This window comes from Acanthopagrus latus, chromosome 16 (assembly GCF_904848185.1).
Source record: "Acanthopagrus latus isolate v.2019 chromosome 16, fAcaLat1.1, whole genome shotgun sequence".
Classification (NCBI taxonomy): domain Eukaryota; kingdom Metazoa; phylum Chordata; class Actinopteri; order Spariformes; family Sparidae; genus Acanthopagrus; species Acanthopagrus latus.
Genome location: NC_051054.1, coordinates 16,815,011 through 16,834,372, shown reverse-complemented (window position 1 = coordinate 16,834,372; position 19,362 = coordinate 16,815,011). Strand labels below are relative to the sequence as shown.

General features: G+C 44.8%; 1 protein-coding gene across 4 annotated transcripts in view; it reads left to right on the top strand.

Annotated features, from left to right (window-relative positions):
• tiam2a (TIAM Rac1 associated GEF 2a) overlaps positions 1–19,362 on the top strand; it is a 95,637-nt gene that overhangs the window by 42,593 nt on the left and 33,682 nt on the right. For all 4 annotated transcript variants that reach the window (XM_037071850.1, XM_037071851.1, XM_037071849.1 and 1 more), the window contains exons 2-8: positions 2,991–3,091; positions 4,287–5,459; positions 9,457–9,910; positions 10,433–10,605; positions 11,528–11,752; positions 15,256–15,441; positions 15,730–15,873. In XM_037071850.1, the coding sequence (XP_036927745.1) occupies positions 4,293–5,459; positions 9,457–9,910; positions 10,433–10,605; positions 11,528–11,752; positions 15,256–15,441; positions 15,730–15,873 (2,349 nt within the window). In that variant the 5' untranslated portion in view covers positions 2,991–3,091; positions 4,287–4,292. The remainder of the gene's footprint in view (positions 1–2,990; positions 3,092–4,286; positions 5,460–9,456; positions 9,911–10,432; positions 10,606–11,527; positions 11,753–15,255; positions 15,442–15,729; positions 15,874–19,362) is intronic.

Below are 19,362 nucleotides of genomic sequence, written 5' to 3'. Positions count from 1 at the left end.
AGAAGAACTTGTGGGTCGCTTTGCATTAGTTTGAATCGAAAGCCCTGTCCACGAGAGGGAAACTTTAAGCACGCTGCTCCTTTAAGAGCTCAGTTGTCACAGGGCCAGAGGAAAGTGATAAGAGACAAGTCCCATGGGCTGTGATTTGACAGGAGGAAGGCTGTGTGATAGTGTTAACAGTCACTACCAATAACAAATGAGCTCATGGTTCCTAAATCACAGCATGATTGAAAAGGCACGAAACGTGTTGGTACTGTATTTATAGAGGAGATTATTATAGCCACTTTTATTTATTTTGCATTGTTGATTTATGATGTCTTCCACCAGAACCACACAGAGCGTTGTTCCACATGACGGCCTATATTCTTAAACAGTGTTCTACTAAATGCACTCTCCTGGGAAATCAATGAAAGAGTCCTGCAAGATTTTCTGTATCTTGAAGATTTTATGGCGGAGTAGACTTAAAAACTGCACCAGCAGCATCATGGTAGTACTGTGTTGGTTCTCTGGGGGATCGCCCTGTGTTTTCACACTGCTGTGTCAATAGTTTGCAGCTCTGACCCACATGCCTATGAACAGAGTTGCATCCTCTTGTCGCTTCTCTTCAACAAATGCACGGCGGTCTCCATTTAGGAAAAAGTAACTTCCTTAACATGCCGCCGTCATGTGCCCACTGTGTTTATACCAATGTCGAGGTGTGGCCCATTCCTCAAGATCCATACCCGAGACGTACAAGGTGCCAGACTAAACATGAAGCTTGAGTGGGAGTCATCCAGGGGCAGCCGGAGAAGAATGCCAGGTCACAGGGCGTGTCGAGGAGTGTTGGGGTGGCAGTGGTCCCTTGGCCCCTGAGCAGATGGCCTGTAGGAAACCTATTGACGAGAACAGAGGACTGAAGGGGAAGAGGGAGGGGAGGGTTCAGACCAGGCGCAGTGGTTTGCAGCTAAAAGGACGACTTGTCTTGTTGTTCTCCCTAAAACAGTCGCACAATGCCCCAGTTCAAGTCTCGGCAGAAGGCAAACGTGTGTGTCTTTAGGTTTGTGTGTTGGCACGCCTTTGAGCCTTTCATACCCACAGTCTCGCTCTGTGTGAATCAACTTCTGCAAGAAAAAGCGTCAGCGGTGGCGTTTAAAAGGACGCAGTCGTGGTGACATGTTCGACAAGCGGCTTTATGCTGACTCCGAGTGTTGTCGGCAGCTGCTTTCTTGGCCTTTACTCAACAGAGAGCATTGTTTAGTAGCTTTTCATTCATGTAGAGGAACCCTCAGTCATTTTAGATTCCACTTTATAGCTTCTGGATGCGAGAGGAAATTCAAAATATATCTCTCTGCTTGCTAGTCTTACAGGGATGCCAACATATCCCAAGTGTTGGGAAAACGGGGAACTGAGTGAGAAAATGTGTCAGTTTTCCAACCGATTTTGAGGTGAGTGAAGCTGAAGGGGGTTTGAGTCGGACCAGGCTTGGTTTTCAAAGCCCCGGCCGAACTCAAATGACAGAGCTGGAAATTATTTGTGCGGTGATATCGGCACGAAACTGCTTGGAAAGGTGCATTCAGAGTCATTTCTCTCAGTATCACTACTACTTTTATTCAATATCGTCTCCCCCTGCTTCACTCGTTAGCTCATGAGGACTGAAGCCAGTGTTTAGTTAATCCTCTGATCAGCTTGGAGTGATGGTTCAAGTTCATTACCAGGCCTACATGTCTGCGGCCAAGTTTCCACCGTGCTTTTCAAGTGCTACTTTTTTACACTCAGTTGAAACAAGGAGAAAATAATTTCCTTGTGTGGCTCCTTGTCATGTTTGATTTTCTTTTGTAGCATTAGTCTGGATCTTCGCCCTGTTCTTGAACTTTGGGATCTTGCGCCTCGTGTGCTTTTAAAATATTTAAGCTCCCAGGAATTCCCGTCCCAACCCTATGCATTAAACACACTCTTTTACAGTAGTCCATTTACTCAGTCAGCCAACGCTGTTTAAGCTCACCTTACCGTCAAGGTGCATCCAAGCAAGAGCAGATAAACTCTTAATGCTGCAGATCACTTAATCCTGAAGGTTAGGCCTTTTGGCAGGCGGGGGGTGGTGGTTACACTGTAACCTTACACATGCTCTATGTGTGCTGTAGGGCTTAGTGGAGTTAGCACTATTTGAAAGTCTCCCTGGAGTGTGCGCTACACGCATGTAAGTGGGTTATATTACATACACAGGACAGAGTCACGCTGCTTCTCAGAAGATGCCCAGTGCCTCCGTAAAGAGCCCTCCTCAGCCGTTTCTGGTTTTGGATCCTGCCCCCGGACAAATTTGGCAGTGAGTAGTGAAAAAAAAGGAGCAAAATGGGATTCCAAGGTTCAAAAATAAACAGACGGGTAAACTGTAGCCAGTTTTCAAAAACTTTCCCAACGCAGATCAAAGACGACGTCATTTACTTGTGGGGAGGTGGAAAAATGCTACTAATGTTTGGTTTGGATGCTTGATTGAGGAGAGCTGGACTTCGGAGGTGGAGCGAATTTTTTTAAGCTAGTCATAGTGGAACGCCAGGGTGGCACTACTGTACTGAGCTGTCTTGTGTTGTACAGAGCTCGGTTGATGTGATTCTACAGGGGACTTTGCTGGAGTGAAGTTCTTTGGACTTTATGGCTGCATAGTTGTTGAGCGGAAATGTTTTCATCTGCGGCATGTTGGCTGATTAATTTTTTTGCAAACCTGCCAGTCAAAACGGTACTTGTTTTGTATTTTTCCAGAGACAGAAAATCTCAAATTACCTCAAGTAAGACAGTCACAGACGCTGTTTCAGTGTTGCACTGGCTCTGTTAATCCCAGTGAGAAACAAGTAGTGCTGCCTTTCAAACACTGTCCTCCCTGAAAATCTTGGGATTAGGTCTCCTTTATAACAGCCACACCTGCTGCCAAACATGGAACTCATTACACGTGGTAAAATTTACAGTCCTGTCGAAAGAGACTAAGCACTAAATCAACTTCCCTCTGTGTTTTTCAGATGAGCGAGGCATCGAAGGAATCACTGGTTTATTTTTGAGAAATGAGGTGGAGAGAATCTTGCACATAGAAACTCCAATCTGAGAAGAGACATTCAGACAGGTGAGTCTAAGAGTGTTGGCCTTTATATATGTGTTATTATACCATGTTGGTCATATTTAAATATTCAAAATATGTGTGATGTGATACTTGTCATAGATTTTGGATACTGTGACTGTGGCATGAGTGTTGCCTTTTCCTGGTTTTAAGGTCTGCATTACATAAAAGTGCTGTAGTTTTGGAACTTAACAGACTGTTCAACCCACATAGTCATTTTATCCACATTTTTGGAGATTATTTCCCAATATTATCATAATATCAATATTGAGGTGGTCAAAAATACTGTAATATTTTATTTAATCACCATTTCTAGTGGATTTCAGCATATCAAAATATTACAATATTTAGTTATTACCTAAAAATAATAATCATCATCATATTTTAAGACTACATCATCAAGCCCTACACTTACTTACTAAAGGTTTAACTTATCTCAGATATGTTGGTTGGTCCTTGATTTTTTTTTCTTTACAGCACTTTTACTAGTTCATTAAAGCACTTCCAAAGGTTAGTTTTAGTTCCTAATCTACTTGCTGTGCTTATTCAAAGACTTGTAGATTGAAGGTATTTAGTCTGACCTATTATGTAAGGTCATCACAGACTGCAGCAGATACAGCACTGTCTCTAACAGTCCCAACAGTGTGTGTGTGTGTGTGTGTGTGTGTGTGTGTGTGCACGCGCGCGCACGCTTTAACATCAACCCTGTAATAAAATGTTCGTCTGGTCACGGCTCTCCTCCGTTACTAATGTAAGAGTGTTGTGGACAGTCTGGAAATGATTTTTCATTGTCCTGAACTCTGTCACACATAACAGCCATGACAGTCTAAAGCCTGTTCATCACACTTGACTTTCCTATAGAGAGTATGGAAGAATGTAATAAAGTGAGAGGGGGGGTAGAGCATACAGGTTAATGACCAGATGTGAGAGAATCTGTGATACTGCTATTCTCTTTGAAAAACATGAGGAAGATATTAGCCCTGCTGCTGTTTTACTCTGGATGCAGCACCGACGATTATATTTTTATGCTATGGCTTAATGGGGAGTGGAGTCATTATTGTTTGTGAGTAATAAGTTAATTTTATGTCTCTGATGAGCTGGCATTATGTCATACCATGTTATTTCTGTTATACTGCCTTATGTCTGAGTGCTGTGAATTTTCCAGTAGCAGAATATTAGTAACATTGTTCTTTGTTTCCAGGCAGCAATGGGAAATTCAGAGAGCCAGTACAGCATCCAGGGCCCCAAGGGCACCAGCTTTGTCTTCCCTGGGAAACAAAGGCCATGCTCACTGAAGCTCCGCTCGGCCAAAGACGATGCTCTCTCTCCCCACACATGGTGGAAGAGTGCCCCAGTGGGCTCAGGATACAAGGCAAGGTGTGTCGGCCGTGGCTGTCTTTCCCCCCCTAAAAGCCGGCAGCCTTACTCGCCGAGGCACTATGACTATGTCTCAAGGGGAACAAGAGGCAGCCCAAGCTTTCATCGATCACCTGGATGTGGTATACGAAGGCGACATGTATCACATGATTATGAAGATAATCCATATGGGGCTGAACTAAATGGACACGGCTTGAATGGACACAGTGATGAGCATGAGGCTTTAGAGGAACAGAGCAGTCCCCGGGTGGTGATCAAGAAAGATGGCAGTCTTAGGGTAGAGTTCACCAACTCCTCAGGCAACCCCCTCCTCTTGGATGAAGCTTCTGGCCCCGTGCAACTCCTCAAGTTCTCTCCCAACCTGGAGTCTGCCTCCACTCCCAGTCTGCCTGGTTCAAGTGGTAGCAGGAAGGACGGCCACTGCAGTGCTCCACCGCCAGCCTCTACCTCCTCCACGGCCAGGACCAGCAAAGGAAGCTCACTGAGCTCTGATGGTTCCTGGTATGACTCCCCCTGGGGGCCCAGCACAGAATTCTGTGAGCAGGACCAACCCTGTTCTGCCAGCAGGACCCTAGTCAACTCCCCCATGCACCAACTGGACTCCTTCACCGAACAGTCTCCGCCGGTGTCCATCACAGACATCTACAAAAACTCCACCATGGCTGCTACCTTTCCCACAGCCAGGGACCTGTCCTCCCAGTTACAAGAGCCTCCACCAGGCCAGAGGCCACACCGAGCCTCCTTTGCATCAGTCCTGGATGTTCCATTGGAAGAAGAATGCCCCGAGGTCCGCCAGTATTCGTCATACACCCTGCCATGTCGCAGGCCCAAAGCCCACACCATGAGCGAGGATCTGGACCAGTATCCTGAACAGGACCAACACCAGGAGAATGTGGAACCTGATTTCGTCTTCCATAAGAAAGACTCCATCAAAAACCGCATCAGACGCCTCAGTGACTGGACAGGCAGCCTCAGCCGCAAGAAGAGGAAGTCTCAGGTAAGCCTGTATCAATAGGGTTGATACATGGATATTATTGATATTGTATGGAAAAAAAGTAGATTGCCCAAAAGTTTTTGTAAATATGTGCATGCTCTGAATTTGATGGCAGCATAAGTGTCAAAGAAATTGTGACAGGGACAACAAAAGCCTGACAAAGTTGTGAAACGCTCCAAAAACAACTGTTTGGAACATTCCACAGGTAAACAGGCTCATTGGTAACAGGTGACTGTATCATGATTGGGTATGAAAGGGGCATCCTCAAAAAGTCCCATGGTTGACAAGCAGAGATACGGCGGGGTTCACCACTTTGTGGAACACATTTGTGTTTATAATACTATATGTGGAAAGGAATAACCCTTATAGTTTAAGCACACAGTAAGTAAATGTTTCACCCTCTTTTTGTAGCCTTCTGGTGTTGTATTCACTTGTAGTGGTAGAGCTACAGCTTAGTTACAGCCACACGCAGACACTTTCCTGTCTGGCAAGCTTTATTTGATCGTGAGCCACAGCGGTGGTCCTGGCATAGCCAAGAACCAACCACCGTCCTCTGGTCCTTAGCAGCACAACACCAGCTGTCTGAGGACGGGGCACAGTGGGGCAGCACGAAATGAAATTTGTAAGGCGGCCAGTGCTGTCTTGTCTTGTTGCTTTAGTGAGGATGGAACAAGGATGAGACGTACCTCTTATTACAATGTAAGACATGGATGATCCTGCGTGGAAGAGAAGTTGGGGGCTGATGTGCAGATGGCATAATGACTGTGTTTGGGTGGGTACATCTGAAGTATTCTGTGTTCTCGTGTAATGTGATTTAGCTGTTGAATTTCAGGACTTGTCGCATATTAATCTTTTTAGCTCTGTAGTTTGCAGTCAGATGCAAATGAGGCTGAGCTGGTGTTGATCTGACCAAACGGTATGAAATCTTTTGAACTATCATGGTCATTAGCCCAAGAAGTCTATTTTGTTAAAAGGTTTTAATCTATATGATGTCTGATGGGAGTGCCCAGAATTTGGGGAATTTAGCAAGCTGGTACGATGAACTACCAGCATATAGACTCAGAGCAGACAGCTGAAACATTTTCCTGGTAGTAAAACGATACTTGTACCATACACAGGCAGGGGTCAGAGGAAAGGTTTGAAATAACTACAACTTCTCTTGCATGTTGCCTGAGCATGATGGTAAGAACCATGTGATTTCTGTCCTGCAAACACTCCATTCTTAATAGCTTTAATTTGACATAAAACATTTGTTGGAACTGAGCCTGAACTCGTGTCCCTCTCTGTCTTTGAGGCTTGAAAGCAATTGTTTCAGCATTAATTCGGTTAGCTTTGCCTTGTAAAAGTTTTGAGAACGCTGTTTGGGCACTGCCAAGAGAATAGCTGTAAGCCTTTTGAGAGGCTCTGTTAGAGTGAAACTAAATCCTAGCTGAAGATTTAACCCAACCCCTCCTCTCATGTTAATGAATGACTTATGGTTGCTCTAGCTGTTGTGTGGTGCAGATTTTCTGGGCTCCCCTCGCGGTCCTTAGAGAGTAAATCTGCTAATAGGGATTGGTATTCAGTCATTTGGGGCAGCAAAATAGAACAATCGTTGTATTCAGTTGGCGTTTTCTTCTTTGCTAGAGTAAGAATCTGTGAGCCTCTCCCTTCGCTCAAACAGCAGACAGTGCTGAGTGAAATCTACGAGATGCTTTGCCTTGACACTGTCACTTGATCGTGTTGTGACAAATACGCAGCAGACGGGCAGGATTCGTTATAAGTGTTACAGCTTTCACTTTACATTAATAATGTCTGTCTTAGTCTCCTGCTTGCCATAATACTATGCTGATCTATCATGTGTTGATGCTTTATTATTTTATGGGACAGATAAGCAACTACAGATTTACATTAGTCCTTGTTATCAAGAAATAAAGCTGATAGAAGGCAGAAATCTTAAAGAAACCTTTAAATTGAGGTGTGGTTACTCAAAGAAAATACAATCCATTGCCAGCACCAGGTAGCAGTGATATGTTTTAACAAGCTCGGCTCTGTTTGAAGACGTAAAAGCAAAGAAGAATGAAGTTCCATCAAAGCTTGACAATTTAATTATGACAAGTCAGGCATATTAAAATTAAAAAAAGAAGTGATTGATGTGTGGGATTATCTGCTTTAGTGAGAGCTTCATGTTAAAATCACAGAGGTGCTTTAAACTCTTTATGGAACTGACTACTTCACTGGACATGGGACTAGCTGGCCTCCTGAAGAGTCGTGATGTTTACACCACTAGCACAGGAGCTTTGGACGGTGACTGGCCAGGCGTGCTATCTTGAGTAGATACCTCTGCATAAATTCTTAATGTCATAACATCAACATGTTCTTTATTATTTCACATTCTGTTCATAATTTTTGTTATTTAGGTTTATGTTTTCAAAAAAGTGGCGCTAGCGTTGTCAACAAAGATCAACAATGCCTCTAATGTATTATCCATGTGGAATTAACAGCTGGTAGTCAAGACCCATGTCAAGGATGATGTTTTGTACTGGGACTGGGCAACATGTTAGTGCCATGATGAATCGGGGAAGGACAAATTATGACTTATGAGATCCAATCAGGAGGCAGATGTGGGCTGTTTTTCAGTTTCTGCATGTCCACATTAAAATGCAAAACCACACTTTTCAAAATTAAACGGGGCCATTGCTTTTAAAAATCTTCTTTATAGGGTCCTAAAATACCAGAATAGTATGGACACTAGACCTAAACACAACAGAAGTTATGCATTTTAAACTGTATTGTGTTGGTGAGGGTGTAGCCTGAATTTCTTCTCCTTCGTACACCATTTTGTTGCCTGCCAGACCTCCATGGCATTCACTCCAAGGTCATGTTGCCTCCTTTCAGCAGGTCAGTCAAAATAAGGAGCACCCCCAGCTCCGGTTCCCCTCCACCTAGAATCCAGGGCTCTGTTGTGGGTTTAAAGGTCACAATGCAACCCTAATGCCAAAGGCCAAGAACCTGCTTGTAATGAAAAGCAGCTGGAAAGCAACTGGTAGAGAGGTGGATGCACTCGGGCTGTGCCGGCCCAAAGGAAACTAAAGAAAGCTGAAAAAGACCCACCCACCTTTGCTCATTTTCCTACGGCTGTTTTATACAAATGCTGTGTGTTTCATGGTGGCAGGTGGATGAAATGGTTATACAAAGGCTGTCTTCAGTTGAACACTGTGGGTTCAAAGGGTTCATTGCTGCTCTGTAGCCGAACATGAGCTCTGATCTTCTAAAGAAGATCCCCCTTTAGGAATCAATATGGCTTTACTTTGTTATTTTAGATATAAGCATATGATTTGTACATCATTTAAGCACTATTCCTATATTTTACTAAAGATTTAGGCACATTTTGATTGTTTGCCTAATATCAACAAGAGGATGGGGACAACATGGAAGACGCTGAGTGAGACAAAGACAGAGGATGAGCTCCATCATGACGGCACATACTGTGTGTCTGCGTGTCGAGAGCACTCCACTCTTGTTGCCAGGGGCAGAATCAATGCTGCAATCTAGTCGAGTGTAGGTATGCTGTCATTAGGCTTGAAAGAGTGCAATTCCATCAAGTGTTCATTTGGGGAATTGGGAAGCCACAGCAGACCTCAAATGACGTGAAATTGTCTGAGCCTGGAGGGTTCCAACCTCCCAGGTGCCATCACAGGAAATTTGTCCCACTTTCTCAGCCGAGTGAAAGATTTAGAGACTGTAATGCAGACTTTGAAGTAGATGCGAGTGGTTTGACTAGATTTTTCAAAAGTTTCTCCAGTTTTGCACTGCCTCGGGCTAATTAAAAAGGACTACAGTTTGAATTTTTTTTGTCCCAATGTAATCTTTGCTGTAGGCGCATAGGTGTAGACGTGAGAGCTTACCTAAATGTAGGCGAGAGCAGCAGTTTTGGTAGCTAATTTGGCAACCAGTCCAACTCCCCCAATGATGTTCTCATGCTCCTCTCACCTTTTCTCCCCTTTTTGTGCCTCATCAGGAGACCAAGTACAAGGACCTGAGCGACGCTTTCGACAGTGGGGTTGATGGCCTAACTGCAGACACCAGCTCCCCTTCCCAGGTCTCCAGTCTCGTCTGGTTCCCAGGAGCCTCCAGGGCCCAGTCATCGGGAGCCATTCACCAAACAACCAGTGATGCCGTCCGCCAGAATATCTATGAGAACTTCATGAGAGAGCTGGAGACGGGCACCGGACAGGGAGGAGGGGGAAGCGGTGAGAGAAGAGAGCCGTCCACTGGCACTGAAGAGGGGGAGAGCAGCAGCGAGTCGGCCGAGGGCTCCATGGAGCAGCTGGATCAGCTGTTCGAAAAGGAGCAGGGGGTGGTCAGGCGGGCTGGCTGGCTTTCTTTCAAACCCCTCGTCACCTTGCACAAGGACAGGAAGCTGGAGCTGGTGACCCGCCGCAAGTGGAAACAGTACTGGGTGACCCTGAAAGGTGAGCTTGAGTGTGGGAGGAGGCGAGATGCACCTTGGCATCGAGTCAAAAAATGTGCTGACTTGTTTTGAAAGAATTCGTAGTTAAGTTGATTATCCAGATCGTTGCTCTATAATTCAGTTTTGAGGAAAATCTTTTTTTTTTTGTCTTTGTTCTCAGCAGTCTTGTCCTTGACAAAGATATCACACTTAACATTGAGTCATTGTGCTTCCCTCGCTGTTATTTTTCCATCCAGCTAAATTAACATTTATGTACACATACTGCTTTTGTGACTCTGCTTTTAAGTATTTACTCAAGAGCACATCTTGCACATTGTACTCCAGTCCTGCAGAACTTATTTTTTACAAGGCTATTTTGTCTAATAAATGTTATGTGACAGCTGTAAAACCCCACGCTCTTATAATCTAGGGAAACCTGACCTAGTGATGTACTGTATACTCATTTGTTTCCTGCATTGCTTACTCATCCATGATTGTGTCCACCTGTCTGTCTCTGTGTCTGTCCTCCTACTCTCTTTTCCAGGATGTACATTGCTGTTCTATGAGACTTATGGCAAAGGCTCTCCAGAGCAGGAGCTGTCACCTCGCTATGCTCTCCTGGCCGAGGACAGCATCGTCCAGGCAGTCCCCGAGCACCCCAAAAAGGAGAACGTTTTCTGCCTCAGCAACTCATACGGAGACATTTACCTCTTCCAGGTGAAGAGCGTCAGTTATTCCGTATAGAACATATCTCTGAAATTTGTTTGGGGAGTCAAGGCTATTGAATGAATAGATGTGTTGTGTTGCAGCTCAGCAAAAAGTGTTTTTTTTTTCCCACAGAACTTTTCCTGCTCTACAGTCAAATTGTCAGAATTTACATTGAAGCAGAAAGTCAAAAAATGTCTGTGTGACCTTGTGAATTATACTAGACATACACTTTTCTAGCTTCCTCTCCAAAGCATAGTATATGAAATGTCCAATTTTGGCCCAAAATTGTGCCCAAACTTTCCAGCCAAGGGGTCTGACAGCACATCCTATTTCCCCATTGTGCATACTGACCTACATATCAGCACTAAAGTCAGGCCCAGCCTCAGTTCTCTCCGTGCAGCCTCCTCCACTTGAGATTACAAGCTCCTCAGACTGCAGTATGTCGCGGTGTCCGGACCTACATCTAATAAAATAGTGTGAAGCTGACATGGCCCCAGAGGCAAGCGGAGAGAGAATCAGCTCTGGAACAGGAAGGCAGCGTGGGTTTCGTTTTTTGTTTCCATGAACATGGCCTGTTGAACATCATGAGTCATTTTCAATCTAAAAGGGGTTTCTCAACTAGTCTGCCGCTTCCGAGTGAATCACCTTCTAGAGACAGAGTGATTATCATGACACAGATTGTTAAGGCGTAAAATGTATGTTTGATGTTCAGCGCCTTCTCATAGAGGCAGCGTTAATCAACTTTTCTTTTATTGATCCAGCTTTCCAGGCAATGATCTTATTGTGATATATGACAGAATAATACAATAGCAGTGAACAGCAATCTGAGCAGATTTATCAGCTGTCCCATCTCTGAATCCAACTCGTTAAGGGAAATATTGGCCTGGCTACTTCATCAAATCGAACTTTCTATCTCTCTTTGCGCCTCAAGGCCAGCAACCAGACCGACCTGGAGAACTGGGTGACAGCCATCCATTCTGCCAGTGCCTCCCTGCTGGCCAAGCGCCAGGGGAAGGAGGACACTGTGCGCTTGCTGCGGAGCCAGGTCCGAGGCCTGCTGCAGAAGATCGACATGGACGGGAAGATGAAGAAGATGGCGGAGCTGCAGCTGACGGTGGTCAGCGATCCGAAGAACCGCAAGGCTATTGAGAACCAGGTGATGATGATACTGATATTAGCTTGGATTAATAGCAGCGTCACTGAAAATATGGGATGCCTCTATCGCGTTTTCCACTGCATTATACATTTCATTCCCCCGGGGAGAAATTTCACAGAAAATCTGGTGGATTACTTTACAGCATTGATAGATCAGGGGGTGTAACGTATGCTCTTTTCATGCTAAATTATGATCCTTAGACTCCTCTGTGTTCCGTTCCACGTGGTGCGTGCAGCATCCACATGATGTGCCCTACTTAATTTCCCTGTTTTTGTGACTGTGGTGACAAGCGTGTGCTTTATTTTTGTCTGTGGGTGGGTGAAGTGGCCTAAATGCATCAGTCCCCAAACGCATTGCGAGGGGCTCGGGGGAGCAGCTCGCTCCCCAAGCGTCAGATTGGGATTCCAGATGTTTCCTAGTAATGGGCTCTCAACATGCATTATCCTCTTCCTCCTCCTCCTCACAGCCTGGGGGAGAATCTGCAGCACCCGGCACTGTGCTGTAGCCCACATACAGCAGATTACTGATTACTGGTATAAAAAGCCAATAACCTATGGCTGAGTAAGAACCCGGATACATTTACAAGGAATTGGTGCTGGAATGTGGGAATTTTATTTATTTATTTATTTTTTACCTGTGACTCAGGAGGCCAGAGACTTGAAGTGCATCTTAAAGTAAATTTATACTTCCTGCATCTGTGTAGCCACAAGGGATCACATGCTGTCAGCTGCTAATGTCAATGTGCGCTGACTTCTTATGCACTTTAGAAGCAACATAGACAGTTAAAGGTGCAGTTTGTAAAAATGTTAGTTTAAAACATTCAAAACTGAACAACAAATATCAACAAGAATGTGAAGAAATGAAAGATAGCCAGTGATAGCCGCTAGCTGTCCAGTTAACTGAGCCTTGTAGCTAACAGCGGCTATGTTAGCAGCCATATGCGTTACTCTGAAGATATGCTGCCCCCTATTTGTTTGGGGTATGAATTTGACATGTGGCCAGTTCTTACATATTGCACCTTTTTAATGCTGTAACTGTCTGTTTTTGAAGGCCTGTTATTCAGTCTTTAGTTAGTTCCCTGAGTCGAAATATGAGTCTGTTATTATGAAGAACCAGCGAGATAGAAGCTGGACAGCTCACCGCGGTAATGACCAATGGAGATGTCACTGCCTGGCTGCGAGACTGACTGTGTGCTTGTATCTGTTTCCAATTAGCCAGCGTGCCACCTCAGAGTAGACAAAGAGACAGCCGGGGTTGGAGTCAATGATAGGGTCAGAGGGGTATGGGACACGACTCTGATACAGGCGCCCCGAGGCTGATGATAGATTTAAGGTTTCGGTGGGGTTGTCTAGCACCAACAGGGCATCACTTTGATGTACACCACCCCCACCCATGTCTACTGAAATCAGTGCCAGGAGACCTCTTTTGAAGACTGCGTTTGCCCCCTTTCTCACACAGGAGCTCACGTACACACACACACACAGCGATCAAGTTGCACTGAAGGACTTATTATGCATTAGGGCTTTTACAGAGAGCCAGGGGCAGATGTTAAAGAGGGCAAATAAGAAAAGATGAGAATCTCTTCAAAGAAAGGCTCATTTCTGCCAAGCTTAATGGCTCCGAAATGGATGTAAATAAATTGTGCACGCAGGCCAGATGGGGCCAAACATGCCTCGCTTTCTACTGATGGTGGTCGATTGTCTCACTGCTCTGATTCAAGCAGGCTCGGCGCATGAAGCGACAGACTGCACATACAGGGCTTTATTAAAACATTCTGTTCATCAGTGCTACACCCTGCATGAATCATCAAATCGAATTTTATGCGCAGGGCTATTTTAGAACATCCCTGAATGAACGCGCTGTTAGATATTTGACTGTTGACAAACAGATCCAGATGGCGTGTGAATCAGGAGCATGGTAGGAGCTTGTGTGACAGTTATACATAGACACGTGTTTTTCCCAAAGCAGCAACCCTAAATTTGTCTTTGCTTTTGAGGAAGGAGCTTATCTGATTTAGTCAGTAATACCTCCATCTCCATCTAAAGTCATCTTCAAACTACTCAGTGGAATTAATTTGCGGTTCCTCCAGAACACCGTGTTATGTATAATGACCCAAGAATAGCAGGGTGAAAAATGTGCTTTGATTACTTACGTACCTACTTACTTAACAGAAGATTCATGTACAAGGTCTTTGAGTTCAGGTTCAGCAGAGTAATGGCAAGAATTAAACGGGAAGGTCTTTATACAAAGGAAGACACAAAAGCCAATAATGTTCAAGATGTATGATGACATTTTAGAGTTATTTTATGCCTCATCCTTATTGTATCGTGTAACATTGTAAAATGATAATGTTAGCCTGGAAGTGGTTGAATGCTAACATTAGCTGTTGTCTAAAAGAGGCTAAGGGTTTTAACAGGAAAATAAAAATTAAGTTAGATAGGCATCATTACAAATGCATTGTTTCCAGGTCCACTGTTTTCTACTAATAATTGGCAAACAACATCTTTGAAGTTCATGTAAATTGCAACTAAATAATTGTATAATTACATGTATTTCTCTTGCTTTGAGAAGGACTAATGCCTCACTGTTGTGTTTTATCTTTTTTCCAGTAAATTAAATAACTACATGCCAAATGCAAGGTCATTCTTTAACAAAAGCATGTGGATTCCTCGCATTTGTTCACATTGTCTAAGTCTGGAATGGGAACAATGGCTGACTATCATTGACTCAAGGTTTCTTTACTCAGGCCACCTGCACATATAAAGACGTTTCATAGGTTGAGTTGATGACATAGCCCAGCATGGTCCCATGGTGATTCCTGTGCAGCTTCTTTGTTTAAGATGTTTTAAAAGTCAGAGGTTCCTAAAACACCAACGTCCTGTCCCTCCGCAGTTTGTTCCTAATTCTAAAGAATGCCATTAATGTGAATGCAGGCTAATTGGACGACGCCATAGGGTGCGTTATTGTAAATGAACTCACAGTGCAGAGGAGAGCTATTAAGGTCAGTTGTTACAGCGGGGTTGTTTAACTTGACTGTTCTCATTAAACTGGTCTCCAGCCAACAAAATAAGCACTTTCATAGCTTACATGGTGCAAACAAGGATAGAGGGAATGCAACTTTAAGCTGTGTGTGTGTAGCGGGAAGAGGTTTAACGGGTGGTCTGTGCAACATCACCACTCTCTCTAGACTTACATAAAAAAAGGGCATTAGGATTTACTGCGCTCACGCCCACTCCTCTGCTAGATATGCACTCCCTCCTCACTATCAAACCCCCACCAATTTGTGCCCTCATCATCCACCAACATCTGCAGGCAATTGCAGCGTGATGGAAAGCGCTCCGCTGACCCCGGATCCCCTTCTTTGACTCTCCTTTTTCTGCCTCTCCTCCTTTACCTCCCCTCGACTTTCAATCTCAGCCACCACCCAAAAACGGTCACAAAAGTGACATACAGAACCTCTACCAAAACCCACAGAATGTTAACAAAACATCCTCCTCCTTCAGATCCAGCAGTGGGAGCAGAACCTGGAGAGGTTTAACATGGATCTGTTCAGGATGCGCTGCTACCTGGCCAGTCTACAGGGCGGAGAGCTGCCCAACCCAAAGAGCCTGCTGGCAATAGCGAGCCGCCCAACCAAAACGACCCTGGGACGCCTGGGGATCTTCTCCGTCTCCTCCTTCCATGCACTGGTGAGGAAGCCCAGGACAAGCGACAGATAAATGACGAATGAATGCATGCAGTGTGTCTTGTTTAGATGCCTTTGAACATTTTGTTTTTATATGCGATACTTCAGTTTTAATTACTTGTTGTCTCACAGTAACCTTGAAAAAGTTTTAATCATGTGAAAATGAAAAGCACTCTGCAAGCTTTGTCTTTCATGAGGAAAGTAAACCTCAGTAAGACGGTCTGAGTTTATTAAAAAAAAAAAAAAAGAAATGTTTTGGAGCTCAATTATTGTGATGTGTGTATCTGTTAAGATCTGTTCCAGAGATGAAGCCACACTCAGGAGGCGCTCACTGTCCCTGACATACAGACAACGCAAAAGAGGCCTTTTTTCATCACTCAAAGGCCTTGACAACCTTACGAAGAGAGGCCGGGACAAGAGGCCGTCTGCATCACAGGTACTACTGAAGACACCCAAATCTGTCTGTGTATTAGGGCATTTGTATAATGTACTTACATTTTTTGTATGATGTATGTTTAATAAGCCACAATATTGAAACCACTGACCACTGACATGAAAGACATTGATCATCTCATAACAATGCAATGTTATCTATAGAATCTATAGAAACCCCTCCCTGTAAACCGAAGGATCCAAAGAATTGGCCGCCAACGCCCTGGGGCCAGACACTAACGGACACCCCCACAAGTCCTGTATCCAGGCCTCTGTAGACCAGTGCCAAGTCTGATCCATGTTGGGCCATCCATTAATCTGACTTGTTTGAGGATGTCCCACAGGTGCTCGATCAGATTGGGATCTGGGGAATTTGGAGGCCAGGTCAGCACCTTGAGATGTCACATTCCTCAGGCCATTCCTGAGGCGTTTTTGATTTGCTGCGGGGCTCATTGTCCTTCTGTGGGTGGGCTGTATTACGGGGAGTGGTATTGTTTGCCTTCAGGCGGCGTACTTTTTCCACCCATCCAAAACTCCATTGGAGACCGTGTATATCTCATGAGTTCTAGGACCGAAGGTTTCCCTGCGGAACATTTGAATTAGAGGATCATTGTTATTCACTTCACCTGTCAGTAGTTTTAAAATCGTGGCTGTTCAGTGTATATTTTAGCTCCTATGTGTAAAACTTTAAGGTATTGATCAGCTTTTTTACGTTATCGGTTTAAAGGATTTAGCAAAGTGGTCTTTACTTTGTGTTGTTGTCAGCGTTCAAAATACTTAGACCTTGAACTGACAGTGGATAATCTCCCTCGAATCCCAGAGTAATGAAACTCTTCAGGTGGTCTGGATTAACAGATTCTTAATGCAGGATCATCCACTTCGTGTATTCAGCAGGGGGAAGCTACCCACACACATAACGTGAGCATGCCAAATTCATAAGCATGTATGCACGGAGGTACACTGCACACATGAGCACATCCCGTCTCATGAGACCCGCTGCCAAGAAAAGCTGTGTCTTGATATTTGTTAATGAAATGACCTGAGAACGTGTTGCCTTATTGCTTACTGGCACGTACAATGTCTGTGTCGACACGAAATAAAGCAAGAGATTGGTACAGTTACGCAGCTCCTTCAGCACATTTCCCCCCCGATTTTATTAATTAGAAGCACACAAGCTCAAGCCCCCCCCTCCGCCTCCTGCTAAGTTTCAGTGCACACCTCCCATCAATATAAACACAGAGGAGCATTCCTCACCCAGGTGCAGAGGGAGGCTTCTAAATGCTCTCAGTTTAGTAATTAGAGTCATGCAAGCTGGTTATTTATTGATACAGAAATCCACCACGGTGTACCCCGAAGGTGCGTCCCTGGAGAATACTCTACTCTTGGTGGTCTATTTTCAGAAATGCCGCAGGAAACACTCATTTGCACAAATCTTTTATAGACCCCTGTTCATTAGTAGGGAGAGCAGGGCCGGTTGTGATTAACCACAATCTCCCGTCATTTTCCTTCCCGCTGTGAAGTCAATATGGAGTCACATTGTTTTGGAGTGGGCACAGCTAAGAGCCAATCATGTTCTTCAGTAGGTGAGCTCTGATTCCTGACTGCTGACAAAATGTTCCCTGTCCTGTTTCTTATCTCTCTCACACCCATCCCACCACCTGCTCTGTGATATTTCTGTTTGTGCGTGTGTGCATGTCCGTCAGCAGCTAGGTATGTGTGCGCGTGTGTTGTTATTTTTCTGGGGGAACTCCAGCCAGCCGGCCTAATGAGGCCCAGTTACATTTTGCGGTGCGGAAGGTCGAGGTGGCGCTGCAGCACACGCATGAATTATTGAAAGCCATATGTGGTAGATGGCATTCTCCGCTCTTTTCTCAGCCCCGCAGACACCAGCAGATGGTTGGTGTAACGACGCTAAATATTAAACCCTTTATTTTTTCTCCCAGGTCCCCCTTCTCTTGTTTTAGCACCTTTCTCATATTTTCTTCTTTACATTAGAGGCTAATAAGGAACAGAAAATGGCTGGTAATTTGCTTCTAGGCACTTTCAGAGTGCTGGGCTTTCCTGGACATCTGCTGTTTTGTTTTGAGTGAAAGATCATTGTAGTGTTCGTTTCGGGTTGTTCTCAGTCCTGGCCATTTTAAGTGACATCATCAGCTCCTTGGCTGTTCTTTTACGTGGTGCTGGCAGGACATGTGTTTGTTGGAGAATGATTTTGGACCGCGAGGCCGTCTGAGGAGCCAAACCTTCCTCCATGCACTTAATCTGTTGTTACCTTCTTAGGTTCTCAGATTAAGCTTTCTAAAATAATTTTGAGATATGCTTCCTTCGTGCTTTCCTCCCTTTTGCTCTCGATTTATCCACGTTCCTCGAAACTTTTTCCCAGCTTATTTGATCTCTTAAAGCTGGAGTTTCATCCGACTCCCCCCCCCCCCGATTCCTCCTGCCATTTGTCTTTCCTTTTTTTCCTTTCAGCTGCATCCCCTCCATTTCTCAGAGCATAAACATCAGAGCGTCAGCCGGCGGTCCTTCTCCCCACAGTTTCCATACTGACTCATCTGTGTTGACTAAGCCCAAATCTAATTCAGCACCGTGACGCCGCGCTCGACAACCTTGCCCCAAAGTCGTGTCCCCCTCCCCCAACATCTCCTTCCATCTCGTTTTCTCATCTCTCATCCGTCTTAGGGGAGCTATGTATACAGTAAGGAGCTGCTGGCCGGCAGTCGGCTGTGGGAAGTGGGCCAGAAAGGTCTGAGGATTTGTGGGAGAGTTGGTAAAGCTTTCTAAAATTAGTCAGTTTACGGCGAAGCGGCACTGTTTACAGCCACTTTATAAATGTACTCACGTTGGGGAGGAAGAGTTACTGTACTCTGCTGCTCGGAGGTCAGACACGGGTTCTTAAGACCATAACAGGAGACAAAGAGTTCCTCAGATTGTCAAGAAAACTTCTTGGAATTTTTTTTTTGAAGAAGAATCCTGATCCTGAGAAAAAGCGATTGCGGCTGCAAGTCTGTTCGTACTGCCGCTCTTATGTGCAAACTTTATACTATCCCACCACACTCACAGTCGAGTACAAGCACCATTGAGTTTTTCTCATACCCATTTTGAGAACAAAATGCCCCATTTCTGTCACCAGCCTTGCCGCCTATCATGTCTCTCCTGCCCGGTGACATACTATCCCAACAAAACCTGATAACTGCAGCCTGTTTGAGCGAGGAACTGGTGTTACACCTTCACATAACAGATGACTGTGTGTCACTGCTGTATTATAGAGTTGTTAAAGCTCTCTGAGGCTGCAGAGTCACCTCTAACAGCGAGCTTAACCTGACACAACAAGCTTTACAATCAAGAGGAGCAATAGAACGGATCAAGTCTGGAGAGATTTTGACACAGAGGATGTGGAGAAGGAGGGGAGGGGGGGCATGTCCTCCATCTCATCTGTAACCGGACTGTGTCCCCTTTTCATCTCTCTGCTTCACAGAAACCACTGAGCATC